The sequence below is a fragment of the Trichosurus vulpecula genome, chromosome 4 (assembly GCF_011100635.1).
Source record: "Trichosurus vulpecula isolate mTriVul1 chromosome 4, mTriVul1.pri, whole genome shotgun sequence".
NCBI lineage: Eukaryota > Metazoa > Chordata > Mammalia > Diprotodontia > Phalangeridae > Trichosurus > Trichosurus vulpecula.
Window position 1 is genome coordinate 65,130,278 of NC_050576.1, and position 14,617 is coordinate 65,144,894.

Genomic DNA, 14,617 nt, shown 5'->3' on the forward strand with positions numbered 1-14,617 from the left:
TCATAACTTGGTCCCTTCCTTACCTTTCCAGTCTCCTTCTACTTTTACTCCCTTCCATACATTCTTCCATCCAGCAGCACTGGCTTCTTGTCTTCTTGCACAGGAGACTCCGTCTCCCAAGTCTGTGTATTCTTACTGTCTGTCCCCCATGGGAATAATGTGCTTCCCCCCTCACCTCTGCTCTTAGCTTCACTGCCTTCCATTAAGTCTCAGCTAGAATCTCACCTTCCACAAGAAGCATTTCTCAGCCCCTCCTTAATGCTAATGCCAATAATCCAATCTCAGAAAAGGAAAGAGAACTAGTTGCAAAACAACTATCATTTGGAGGAGAGAAGTATTCCTGGTCCTGATTGACTCACAGGAGAATTCTCTCAAACTTTTAAAGAACAACATGCTCCAATACCACATAAATTATTTAAAAATTAAGAAAAAAAGCACTTTATCAGATTACTTTTATGAGATAATCATAGTCCTAATGTTAATAATGCCATTCCTCTGAGTTTATCTCTGATTTGTAACATATATATGTGTATATACATAAATATATATTGTCCTTACATAGTTATTTACATGTTGTTTCCCCTCTCCACCCCACTAGACTGTCAGCCCTGTGAGGGCAGGGATTGTTTTAGCCTTTCTTTGTATCTCAGCACTTACCATAATGCCTGGCACATGGGAAGCACTTAATAAATGTTTCTTAACTGACTTTCTAGACAGAAAAGCACAAAATACAGATCATAAGCAGGATAAACTAAAGCTTCTAATACAAGAAGACGAATTTAACTTCATAGATGTCACTGTGCCAGGATGGTATGAGATCCATGAATGGAATATAGCTCAGAAAGGTTAGACCTTATTTGAAATAAACAGGAAAGGTTGAGGGGGAGGGAGAGAGGCAGGGAAGTAGCCTTACATATTTTTCAAAATATTTTTCACCTATAAAATGAGGTGTTCTCCCTCTTTAATCTCTCTTGAAATTTGGAACTCCTTCAAGGCTGTAAATACCTAGAATAACCTTCCTGATTCTCTCATCTATAATCTCCTCCCCAATATATAATATATATACATATATATATATATATATTATATATTTGTGTATATATTGGTGCATGCTATCTCCCCTTTCCCCAATACAACATAAGCTTGAGGATAAGGATAATTGCATTTTATCTTGTATCCTCAGAATCTATAACAGTGCCTAGCACATAGTAATAATTGTTTATTGAATTAAATTGAACAAACTGTCTCTAAGGGCCCTTCTAAATATAAATCTATGATCAGAAATGTAATCATATAAGAAAATACAGGACCTAGAAGGGAGAAATGTGGCAGAGAGCATTGGGGATAAAGACAATAGTGGCAGAAATAGAAGCAATAGCATAATGAACAGTCCATTGGACAAAAATAGTGGGAGGCATGCATTTTATTGTATATGCATACCTCACCAGGTACAGAAGTGTTTTATCAAAAGGTACATTAACAGGCAATAGCTCACATATACTTATTTTTTAAAGCAGAAAGGAAACCTATGGTGCCTTCTCCTTTGTGATTCTTCCCTTCTCAATTTTCCTCTCTCCCTCTCTCTATTATTCCACCATCCCATTTTCTTCTTAATTTAAAAGGAGAATTTGAAAAATTAACCAGAATAAAAGTTTTCCCCAGCCCCAAATACTTTGAATAATCCTAGATATACTGCTGCAAAAGGAAGCTGATCCTATCAGATCTGTCTCTATTGGTCTGGGAAGTTGTTTATCCTAAATTAGGAATTGACTTGAGATACTCTACTTCACTCATTTTCTTATTTATTAGTTATATCTGCTGGGTGATTCATAGGGTCATGAATTTAGACATGGGAGGGATCTTAGAAACCATCTGGTCTTATTGCCCCAAAGTCCCACAGCTCACAACTGGCAAAGCAAGTTTCAGAACTGAGTGTTCTGAACCTGAATCTAGCCTTCTTTTGACTGTACCATTCTGGTTCCTGGCTCACCTATGTGACTTACCATGCCGGTGCCATCCAACAATGACAGTCCTGGATCCCTAGGGATGTGCCCATGTGATCAGTCTGTCTATCCATAGAGTATCATCAGTTCCCTGGCCCTCCCACCAATGAAAACAACACAGATTCCCGAAATAATAAAGTAAGTGGAGACAGCACTGAGCTCTTGAAGTAGGATTGGCATTTGCACAGAGGTGCAAGGGCTACATCACAGCAGGCAGGGGCTTTGGGGATGGCAGTAGTCAAGTGAGAAGGGAAGCATGAAGGAGAAAGAACAATGTGATTTTTGAAAGGGCTATGTAATGATTCTGGAAGAAACAGGAGCTGTCATTCTGGTTCTGCAAACAACCAGTCTTGTGACTTTGGATTTGACTCTTTGGGCTTCAGTCCTCACCTAGCAAATGAGATGTTGCACTAGATGCTCTATTCCAGATCTGTTCCATTTTCATCTACTGATGAATCCAAGAGGGTGAGGGGAGAGTAGAATGATCCCAGGTTTCAAGATGACACATACTTTCACATACAGTTTGTACTTTTCCCCAAAGCTATTATCTTCCAGAACTGCCCTAACATTGGCACTGCTCCAGATAAGAAGTATAAAAGGTAAAAGCACAGGATTAAACCAGTGTCCATGGCATGGTTTTTCAGACCCATACAAAGAGAGCAGTTGTAGATGATCCAAATTAATTAAATCTTTTGATCTCCATAAAACTTTTTCCTGCTTTGCTGAAAAAGCCAAGGTTGGGGTGGAGCATTTCTATTTATGAAAAGAATCAATTCTAGGGGAAGTCCCAGCAGAAGGAACAACTGAAGAAATTCTTCTTGATCCTTCCCTGACACAAGAGACCATGGTCAAGCAAGTTGCAATTATTGGAGCTGGTGTGAGTGGCCTCACCTCCATCAAATGCTGCTTGGAAGAGGGGCTGGAGCCCACCTGTTTCGAAAGGAGTGCTGACATCGGAGGGCTATGGCAATTCACAGTAAGTTATATTTCCTTAACTCTTCTACTGCGTATGCTGACCAGAAACTACCTGGCAAGGTGACCTTGGTCACTTGACCTCTCTGGCCCTCAGTTTCCCAATCTATAACATGAGGAGGTACAGTCAGATAATTTCAATTGTATATTCCATGTCTGTCTACGAAATTGTTCTGTAACATTTGAGATTGACCCAGTGGAAGATTTCTCTTGGTACTAGGACAGAATAATCATAGCTAGCATTTATGTAGTGCTCTAAGGTTTACAAAGCACTTTGGTTGTCTTAATCTCATTGGATCCTCACAACAACCCTGTGGAGGCAGATGCTATTATTATCCCCATTTCACAGAGAAGAGGTGGAGGGAGATCAAGTGACTTACCCAGGAGTTCTATGTTTCATCCTCTCACACAGGTTTCCCTTTTTATTCTACCTTGATCTATGATTCTGTGAATAAGGGGAACTCCCAATGTGGAAGCTCCTTCTGCTGCAGGTCAGTTCTGTGATTTAGAGAGTGTTGCCTAAGTCACTGAGATGTTAATTTACCTGCCCAGGATCACACAGGCAAGCATATGTCAGATGTGAGACTCAAACCCATTCCTTCCTTCCTGACTCTGGGGCCCTTCCCTATGCTTTCTTTCTCTCTCATAGTTGCAGGTAGGTAAATTCCACTGAAGATGGTATTTCTTCCCATTTCACTTTGAATACTAACTTGTTGAGAGTTTTAATTCCTGAAGGATAATAACAATTTCCTCTTTGTGATGTTTTTTATAGGAATATGTTGAAGAAGGCAGGGCCAGCATTTATAAATCTCTTGTTACTAACAGCAGCAAAGAGATGTCCTGTTTCTCAGACTTTCCTTTCCCAGAGGATTTTCCAAACTTTGTGCCACACTCCCAATTTTTGGAATATCTCAAGATGTATGCAAACAAGTTCAACCTCCTGAAATGTATCCAATTCAAGGTATGTCACTAGGAGTTGTTTAGTTGGCAAAAAGGTACTTTATAAATATCTTCTTTCATTACTTCCTATCTAAGACCCAAGTTCTCTGCTTGAGATTGAGAAACTAGCAAAGATGAGTGTATTTGGCAGGATTCCATCATCCCCTGGAGGCTTTTCAATCAATGTGTCAAGGGAAATATGTATTCATGCTATATAACCCACATGTAGAAACCTGTCTATGTATGGCCTTTATGTGAATGGCCACAGGGTCTAATCCAGAAAGAGGAATGGTTTCTAACACAGTTCCATACCCACAATTCCTGGGTCCCTATTTTCGTTGCTTAGATATCATGACTCCTTGAAGGGGGTGGGGAGGAATGCTATGTGCATACTCTGGATTCTTTGTTTCAGACCATTGTCTGCAATGTGAAAAAATGTCCAGATTTCTCCACCTCTGGCCAGTGGGAGGTAACCACTGAACATGAAGGGAAGCAAGAGTCAGCCATTTTTGATGCTGTCATGGTCTGCACTGGTTATCTGACTAACCCGTTTTTGCCACTAGATACTTTACCAGGTATGGTATTGTCTTCCAAGTCTCTGTATTTTTTTTAAAAGAATTACATTCTTATTGATATGTCTTGGTTTCATATTTTTTGGAAAAAATCACTGTGGTATACAATGTGGGTATACCCCCAAAGCACTGACACAGGCCCTCTTTTCTTCTTATTTTCTGTTGCTTGGTGACCTTATCAACTTTCAGGGGTTTAATTAGCATCTCTATTCAGATGACTCATAGATGTATATATCCAGCCCTAGACTTTCTTTCTCCTGGGTTCCAGTCCTACATCATGAATTGCCTATTGGATATTTTAAAATGGATTACTGTAGGCATTTCTAATTCAATATGTCCAAAATAGAGCTCATCGTATCAGCCACCTTTCTTCATACTTCTTTCAATCACCCAAGTTCACAATCTGTCTCATCCTCAGTACCCCACTCTCCGTCACTCTACATATCCAAGCAGCTACCAGATCTTTTCATTCCTCAACATCTCTTGCATCTCCACCTTCTTCTCCACTCATCAAGTCATCATCCTATTTCAGATCCTCATCACCTTTCCCTTAGCCCGGGGGTGGGCAACCTGAGGCCTCAAGGCCACATGTGGACTTCTAAGTCCTCAAGTGCAGCCCTTTGACTGAATCCAAACTTCACAGAACAAATCCCCTTAATAAAAGGATTTGTTCTGTAAAACTTGGACTCAGTCAAAAGGCTGCAGCCAAGGACAAAGAAGGCCACATGTAGCCTCAAGGCTACAGGTTCCCCACCCCTGCCCTAACCAACTACAAAAGCCTCCTGATGCATCTCCCTTCTTTAAGTCTCTCCTCTCCAACCATCCTCCACCTCACTGCCATAGTGATATTCCCAAAGCATAGGTCGGGCCATATGACTTCTCTATGCAATAAATTCCAGTGGCTTCCTGTTCCCACTGTGATAAAATCTCTTGTCATTTACAGTCCTTCACCACATGACACCAATCAGCTTTTCCACCCTTACTCTACATCACTCCTTTTCACACATTCTACGGTCCAGCTAAACTGGTTTTCCTGCTCTGTCTCACACAAGACTGATTTCACTGACATGTGGCTGAAACCTTCCATACATATTCTCTCCCCCATCAGAACATAAGCTTCTTGGGAGGAAGGACCATCTTACTTTCAGATTTGTATCCCCAGTGCTTCCTTTTCACATAGGAAGCATTTAAAAGGTGTTTTATGCATACATTCAAGACACTCCATCTCTCATCTCTGCATCTTTGCACAGGCTATGTCCCATCCCTAAAAAACCTCCACCTACAGCTCTGCCTCTTAAAATCTCCAGTTTCTTTCAAAGTTTGACTCAAGTGGCACATTCTATATGAGGCCTTTCCTGATTTCTTCCAGCTGCTAGTGTCATCTCCCCCCAGATTACCTGATATTTATTTTTAGAAACCTTGTATATCCCTACATATGTACATGTTATCTCCCCTGAAAGAACAGAAGTTCCTTGAAAGGAGGGGCTGTTTCATTTTTATCTGTATTCTCTGAATCTATCACACCACCGAGGCATATAATAGGTGATTAATATACTTATTGATTGACTTATCACTATTATTTCTTGATAAACCCCTCCCCCCAAGAATCCTCCTTTGTCAATCAGTCAATAAATATTTACAAGTGACTACTATGTGCCAGACACTGTACTAAGTGCCAAGGATATGAATATGAAAAAAAGTCAGTCCCTGCCCTCAGGGAATTTACAATCTAAAGGGGGATGACAACACACAAAAGGGAGCTGAAAAGGGGGAAGATGAAGGGCACAGAAGGTACCTGTTATATGAGCATGATGGAGAAGTCAAAGAAGTCTCACAGTTTCCTAGGGCATGGTAGAAAAGTCAGAGAAATGTTAAAAAGAAAAACGGTTATGTGAAACAGACCATGTCCAGGCAGGAAATACATTTCACCATCAGTCATCTGGGACCAAGACTGGTCATTACATTCATCTGAATTCTGATATCTTCCAATGCTATTTTCCTTTGTATTATTGTGGTCATTCTGTATAGTCACCACTCATACCTGCTTTTTTTGCTTTGAATAAGTTCATTCATTCAAAAAGCATTTTCTAGGTGCCTACTATCATGTTTTGATGCAATAGTATTCCATTACATTCAAATAGCACTATTGGTTCAGCCATCCTTACTATGTTGGGCACCTCCTTTTTTGCTTTTTAATATCACAAAAATATTTTTATGAATATTTCCCTAATTCATGGAAATGTTACAAATATTTCTACGAATATATATATATATATTTCTATAGCAGTGTCTGGAACATAATATGTGTTTGCTTCATTCTTTAATCTTAGGAAAATTAGTCGATTCACAAAACGTACAAGTTTGAAGGTATAAGCACCTACTTAGGTGTTTGTGTGTTGATGGTATAATGTGCATATGTATACTTCTAAAAGTCACTTTTATCAAAGTAGTTTGCAAACCTTAAAGCACTATATAAATGTTTGAATTTATATCTTTATTATGCCATTCTTTCTGGGTATCCTCTCATTCACTAATTCATGTTATCCCTATGCAAGGTAGATAGGGTAGCTATCATTATCCTAATTATATGGGGAAATGAGTCCCAAAGTCATATGTTGGTCGCTTTGGTAAACTGGAATTTGGACTTGGTAGAAGTAGGGCTGTCGTGTAGGAGAGAGCACTGAATGTGGAGTAGGAGGACTTGGGTTTGAATTCAGATCTTCTAGTCACTATCTATATGAGCTTGGACAAGTCATTTCTTCTCACTGGGCCTTGGTTGTCTCATCTGTAAAATGTGATTGGACTAATTATCAATCAAGGAACAATCCACCTCTACATTCTAGGATCTAATCCTACATACTAAAGGATTAATATAGGGGCTTTATTTCAAATCCCCATATAACTGTGAGTTTGCCAAATAACAATAGGTCCTTGGTAAAGCCACAAGGCATGTTACACAAACTCTTTCTTTTTAGGATTCAGGGTTTTTTTTTTAAGTTTTGAGTTCCAAATTCTATCCCTCCCCTGTCCCTCCCTGAGATGATAAGCAAGCAGATGTAGGTTATACATATGCAATCAAGTAAAATATTTCCATATTAGTCATTTTGTACAAGAAGACTTGAATAAAAGAAAAAGAATGAAAGAAAGTGAAAACTAGCATGCTTCAGTCTGTATTCAGTCAGTATCAGTTCTTCCTTCTAGAGGCAGACAATATGCTTCATCATTAGTCCTTTGGGGTTTTCTTGGATCATTGTATTGCTGAGAATAGCTAAGTCATTCACAGTTCTTAATCGAACAATATTGCTGTTACTGTGTACAGTGTTCCCCTGGTTCTCTTCATTTCATTTTGCATCAGTTCATGTAAGTCTTTCCAGGTTTTTCTGAAATCATCTTGCTTGTCACTTTTATACCACAATGATATTCCATTACAATCATATACCACAGCTTGTTTAGCCATTCCTCAACTGATTGGCATCCCTTCAGTTTCCAATTCTTAGCCACCACAGAAACGACTGACAAGCTCTTTCCAGACCTTCTCTCAGTATCTGGCTGGCTGGTCACATTTTCTGAGAAGGGTTGGTTTCCCACATAGCAGAAATATATCTGATTGTGTAACAACAGCTTCAGAAATTATTTTCCAGCAACTATTCCTTTTTTGTTTGGTGCTTCACGACTCACTGATCTTCGGTGTTAAATGAACCAAGCTAAGCCATCCATATCACCAGCTGATTTCAGCCAGAAGGCAAGACACCAGAAAGATAAGCACCCCATGTCACTGGGCCAATTGAAACTAAATAATAATCTCTTATTATCCCAAAGGTGATACAGGATGAATGGCCTGATACAGAAAGCCAATAGGTTTAGATTGAGTTTCAGGCAGTCTCCAAATCAATACTGGAATCAACGACTCAGTCTCTATGAGTAAATGCCATACCAATAAATTTATTGTCTATGATCCATTTTCTTGCCAATTATGAATAGTAACAACTGACCTCTGTTAATGTTTAACAATTACTGTCACAATCTGGGTCCAAGGGGTTAGGCATTTTCTCTTTCTCCATTAAAGAGACTCTCACTCTGAAGCCAGGTAGACATGGTCCAAATTGAGTTGTAGGGGAACATGATTACCTAAAAAGGACAAGTTCTTTTTCTCTCAATCTTTAACTCTTTATATCCTTATCCTGGGACTTTAGGTGGGAACATTGCTTATTGAAGTTTAAGTTTGGCTAGTTTAGTCTAGTTTTTGCTCAAAGTGAGAGGAGGAAAGTACTACAGTGTACTCACTGTGCATTCTAAATCAGGTATAGGACAGTTATTTATTTCGTTCACAAAAAGAAATGCTAAATACAAAGATTCTGAAGCAAGAATTAATAAGAACTTTTAAAAATGATTCAGTAACTTATATCTATCATTATATTCTCCTAAGAGTTTGAAACTTAAATGGAAAAATACAAAGCAACTCATAGAACTTATGAATAGGTATTTTCCATTTCTTCTCAGCTCTGTATCCCTCCTCCATGTCTTCTACCAATCCAGACCATGGCTTAGGCTCATTGTCCTTTCTATGGCTGTCTTCTCCTCCAAGAAGCACTGCAGTGGATATTGTGTCTACCTGGCACCATATGGCATCATATCCTCTAATCATATCCATCACTGCCTGACAGTCTGGAGATCTGACCTCTGAAAAACAAAAAAGCTGCCTCTAATGCTAGAGATGTCTATCTCAAGATCACTGCTCAATCATGTGTGCTTATTGAAAGAATACAAAGCAGAAGAGGCAGTCAGAGGTCTGGGATCCCATCTTAGACTTGCTAAGCCAACCTATGCTTTAGCTATCACATGCTCATAGTGCACTTTTTCTGCTGGGGTTGAGAGAAAGGGCAAATTAACACTCTCAAACCTTTCACGTAAAGCCTAGAGAGAGAGAACTATTTGTACTGGTGAAAGAAAAGAAGAGAGCAAGCGGGAAGATGTCTCTCCTTATTAAATTAATGTAGCCCCCCTGCCCTGACACCATCATGCAGCTAAGGAACCAATGAGAGGACAGCTCCATTATCCCAAAACACTCAAGTCCTACAGTGCTGAGCCAGCACATGTAGTCATCCAGAAACAGGCAGGGCATCACCATGAGGCAGCTGCCTATCTCTGTGTATATGCTGTGTGGATATACTTATAACACTTATTGGTTTGCAAAGTGATTAAAGGTATTAATCTCATTCAATCCTCAGATCTTCCCTTTCCAGTAGGGACAACGCCATTATTATATCTGACTTATAGATGCAGAAACCAAAATTAAGAGAGATTGAGTGACTTGTCTGTGATCATACAACTTGAGAGAGTCATGAGTGGAATCTGAACCTAGGTCGGTTCTGACAGTAAATCCACTGTATTTTCCATTCTGCCATTATGTCTTTCACAAGCAGTGAAAGTGCAGGACCATATCAACTGAGACCTTTGCAAGTGTTTCATCTCTCCTACCAAATTATACATTCTTTCCAGGAGATAAAATGTCTTTTAAATCTTAATTGCTCACTAAACCAACACCACTACCCCTAGTGCCTAGAACTATGCAAAAAGAAGATATTAATTTATTTGTTGAATGAAAAAAAATAGTTTATATTTCAAATTCATTTTTCTGTGATAAATACATTCAATTTCAGTTTGGCTTAACTGTTTGGGTTGAGGCATGGAAGAAAGAGGCATGACATACATTACAAGTGGACTTCATTTAACATGGTAAATGTGCTTCTGAAAAGTTGTGTGCAAATCAAAATTTTACAAAATATTCAGTTTTTTCTATAACATCACAAAATACTTTATACTTCATTACTTCAGATGATCTGTGACCTCAGCCATAAACCTACTACTTTCACAGACACTTCAACCCCATTTCTGACAGAGAGAGAGAGGGAGATACAGAGAGGGGAGGGGGAGGAAAGGGAGAGAGAGATCGTAGTGTATTATTCTCATTATAAGTTGGAAATTGAAGGGATGTCCATCAATTGGAGAATGGCTCACAAGTTGTGGTATATGAATGTAATGGAATACTATTGAGCCATAAGAAATGATGAGAGAGAGAGAGAGAGAGAGAGAGAGAGAGAGAGAGAGAGAGAGAGATCAAAAAAATTACCCTAAAAGTAGCTTAGGGAGGCAGTGTAATATAGGGGGAAATGTACTGATAAATAGAAGGTAGAAAAAGGAAATTCAAAAGGAGACACAGACTAGTAGGGCAGTGTGGGAACTACTGTGTTAATTTTAGGGTAAACCAAACCAATAATAACAATAAATAGCTAACATTATTATAGCATCCACTATGTGCCAGGTGCTGTGCTAAGGGCTTTATAAATATCATTTCATACAAGCTTCATAACAACCAAGGGAGGTAATAGGCACTATTATTGTCCCCATTTTACAACTGAAAAACTGAAATTAAGTGACTTGCCCCAAGTCACAAAGCTAGAAAATGTTTGAAGCCAGATTTGACCTCAGGTCTTCCTGACTCCAGGCTCAGCACTCTATTCACTAAACCAACTAGCCATATGTAGTAGAGATTCATGGTTTCATAAACAATCCTTTTTTCTCCTCTTCTTTGGTTAAGGAAATGTGTGTATGTGTTGATTTTTGTCAATTTTATGATAAAAATATTTCCTCCGTTAGAAGGAAAACTCCTAGAGAACACAGACTGTCTTTTTTGTTGTTTGTACTTATACTCCAAGTATTAGCACAGTCCCTGGCACAAAGCAAGCACTTACTGAGCGCTGTATCTACCTCTCTATCTATCTACCTATCTATCTGTCTATTTATCTATCCATTTGCCCATCTACTATCTATCCATCCATCTATCTATCTAATCTAAAAAAGGAAGTACATTGGCTCTGGGGTCAGAGGTCCTGAGTTCAATGCCCATGTCTGACATTTTTGTACATCCTGAGGCATCATTTGGCCTCCCTGGACCTCAGTTTCCTCCTTAAAATGAGAGCTGGACTAGATGCCCTCTGATGTCTTCTAGCTCTAAGTCTTCTTCTTAGCAAGCATCCTATGACATGATAGTACAAACATGAGACCACAATCCCTTTGTGCCTTGACAGTTTCACGAGTTAGAAATGAAAAAAAAAAAAAGATGATTTAGTTTTTTAAGCCTCTCTCTTCCAAATAGGGATTTCAGGGTATAATCAATACCCTCTCCTTCCCAGTAACTAGTTGTCAGTATCTTTAAGCACTGAACAATGGAATACTTGGCTGCATGAATCCCATTGATTAAACTGGGACAATTTACTCAGTAAGAGGGAAAGAGATCACCATGTAATGATTACCTACAAGTGCAAGGGATTTTCAGGGAGATTTTAGCTCAAGGCAAACATTCTATAAATTGAACATAACACTCAGTGCCTTGTTCAAATGTGGGTCCCCAGAAAGTCATCTCTACTGATCCCTCTGTTCACTGTATGTCCTTGCCGTCCACCTAATGTTGTGCAGACTCTTCTTTGTAGCTCATTGCTGGGGTCCATGAGCTGCTCTCTGCTGCCATCTTCTGGTCATCAGATCTTCCACTTCCAGGTTACCTATACTACTCTCTCAACTGGGATGCCTCAGAAGGCTAAAATCCTTTTAACCCTCATAGCTTAGTGGCATGATAATGTAACCTAGACCAAAAGGCAGCAAAAAAAGATAGCAGAAAACTTCAATCTAGGAATAAGAGGTTTTTGTTTTTCCTTTTTACTGATATCTCCAGATGTCACCCAAAATCCTTGACCCAAAAAGATTATTTGATTTGGTATTAGAAAATTTCTCTTAGTCAAAATGGGTACATGATTTAGACATAAAGGGTGACACCATAAGCAAATTAGGTGAGTAGGGAATCGTTTATCTGTCAGATCTATGGAGAATGGAAGAATTTATGACCACACAAGAGAGAGAACATTATGAAATACAAAATGGATAATTTTGATTATATTAAATTAAAAAGGGTTTGCACAAACAAAGCCAATACAACCAAGATTAGAAGGGAAGCAAAAAGCTGTGGAACAATTTTTACAGCCAGTGTCTCTAATAAAGGCCTCATTTCTAAAATGTGAAGAGAAGTGAGTCAAATTTATAAGAATACAAGTTATTCCCCAACTGATAAATGGTCAAAGGATATGAACAGGCAGTTTACAGATGAAGAAATTAAAGCTATCTATAGTCATATGAAAAAATGCTCTAAATCACTATTGATTAGAGAAATTCAGATTAAAACAACTCTAAGCTACTACCTCACACCTATCAGATTGGCTAATATGACCAAAAAAAAAAAAACAGTTAATATTGGAGGTGAAGTGGGAAAATTAGAACACTAATGCATTGCTGGTGGAGTTGTGAACTGATCAAACCATTCAGAAGAGCAATTTGGAACTATGCCCCAACCGCTATAAAACTGTGCATACCCTTTGATTCAACAATACCACTGCTAGATCTGTATACCAAAGAGATCATTAAAAATGGAAAGGACAACTCCACCAGCAGTGTAACAGTGTTCCAATTTTCCCACATCCTCTCCAGCATTTATCATTTTCCTGTTTTGTCATTTTAGCCAATCTGATAGGAGAGATGTGGTATCTAAGAGTTGTTTTGATTTGCATTTCTCTAATCAGTAGTGATTTAGAGCATTTTTTCATATACTTATAGATATCTTTAATTTCTTTCTCGGAAAACTGCCTGTTTATATCCTTTGACCATTTCTCGATTGGGGAATGACTTGGATTCCTATAAATTGGCTCAGTTCCCTGTATATTTTAGAGATGAGGCCTTTATCAGAGACACTGGTTGTAAAGATTTCCTCCCAATTTTCTGCTTCCCTCCTAATCTTTGTTGCATTGGCTCTTTTATGCAAAAACTTTTCAACTTAACATAATCAAAATTATCCATTTTGCATTTTATAATGCTCTCTATCTCTTGTTGTGTCATGAATTCTTTTCTTTTCCATAAATCTAATAGGTAAGCTAGTCCTTGCTCTCCCAAATTGCTTATAGTATCAGCATTTATTCCTAAATCATGAACCCATTTTGACCTTATTTTGGTATGTGGTGTAAGATATTGGTCTATACCCAGTTTCTGCCCTACCATTTTCCAATTTTCCCAGCAGTTTTTGTGAAATAGTGAATTCTTAGCCCAGAAGCTGGCCTCTTTGGGCTTATCGAAGAGTAGATTGCTATAGTCATTGACTACTGCGTCTTGTGTATCTATCCTATTCCACTGATCCGCGACTCTGTTTCTTAGCCAGTACCAGGTAGTTTTGATGACTGTTGCTTTATAGTACAGTTTAATATCTGGTATGGCTAGGCCACCTTCCCTAGCATTTCTTTTCATTAATTCCCTGGATATTCTAGACCTCTTGTTCTTCCAGATGAATTTTGTTATTATTTTATCCAGCTTTGAAAAATAATTTTTGGTAGTTTGATGGTTATGGCACTGAATAAAAAAATAATTTAGGTAAAATTGTCATTTTTACTATACTAGCTCAGCCTAACCATGAGCAACTGACATTTTTTCCACTTATTTAGATATGACTTTATTTGTGTGAAAATTTTTTCAGAATTATGTTCATATAGGCCCTGGGTTTCTCTCGGCAGATAGACTCCCAAATATTTTATAGTGTCTGGAATAACTTTAAATGGAATTTCTTTTTCTATCTCTTGCTGTTGGGCTTTGTTAGTAATGTATAGGAATGCCAAGGATTTATGTGGGTTTATGTTATATCCTGAAATGTTGCTAAAGTTATTTATTATTTCAAGTAGTTTTTACTTGATTATCTAGGATTCTCTAAGTAAATCATCATATCATCTAATTCCTTCAATTTCTTTTTCTTCTTTTATTGCTACAGCTAACATTTCTAGTACTAAATTGAATAATAGGGGTGATAATGGACATCCTTGTTTCACCCCTGATCTTATTGGGAATGCATCTAGCTTAACCCCATTACAAGTAATGCTTGTTGATGGTTTTAAGTAGATGTTATTTATAATTTTAAGGAAGGCTCTATTTATTCCTATGCTTTCTAGTGTTTTTAATAGGAATGGGTGGTGTATTTTGTCAAAGGCTTTTTCTACATCTATTGAGAGATCATATGGTTTCTGCTGGTTTTGTTGTTGATAT

At 38.3% G+C, this 14,617-nt stretch overlaps 1 protein-coding gene across 1 annotated transcript in view; it reads left to right on the forward strand.

Annotated features, from left to right (window-relative positions):
- The window catches only part of LOC118847465 (dimethylaniline monooxygenase [N-oxide-forming] 1-like), a 30,479-nt gene that overhangs the window by 5,407 nt on the left and 10,455 nt on the right, over positions 1-14,617 (forward strand). The window contains exons 2-4 of the mRNA XM_036755948.1: positions 2,783-2,979; positions 3,748-3,936; positions 4,327-4,489. Coding sequence (XP_036611843.1) covers positions 2,848-2,979; positions 3,748-3,936; positions 4,327-4,489 — 484 coding nt within the window. The 5' untranslated portion in view covers positions 2,783-2,847. The remainder of the gene's footprint in view (positions 1-2,782; positions 2,980-3,747; positions 3,937-4,326; positions 4,490-14,617) is intronic.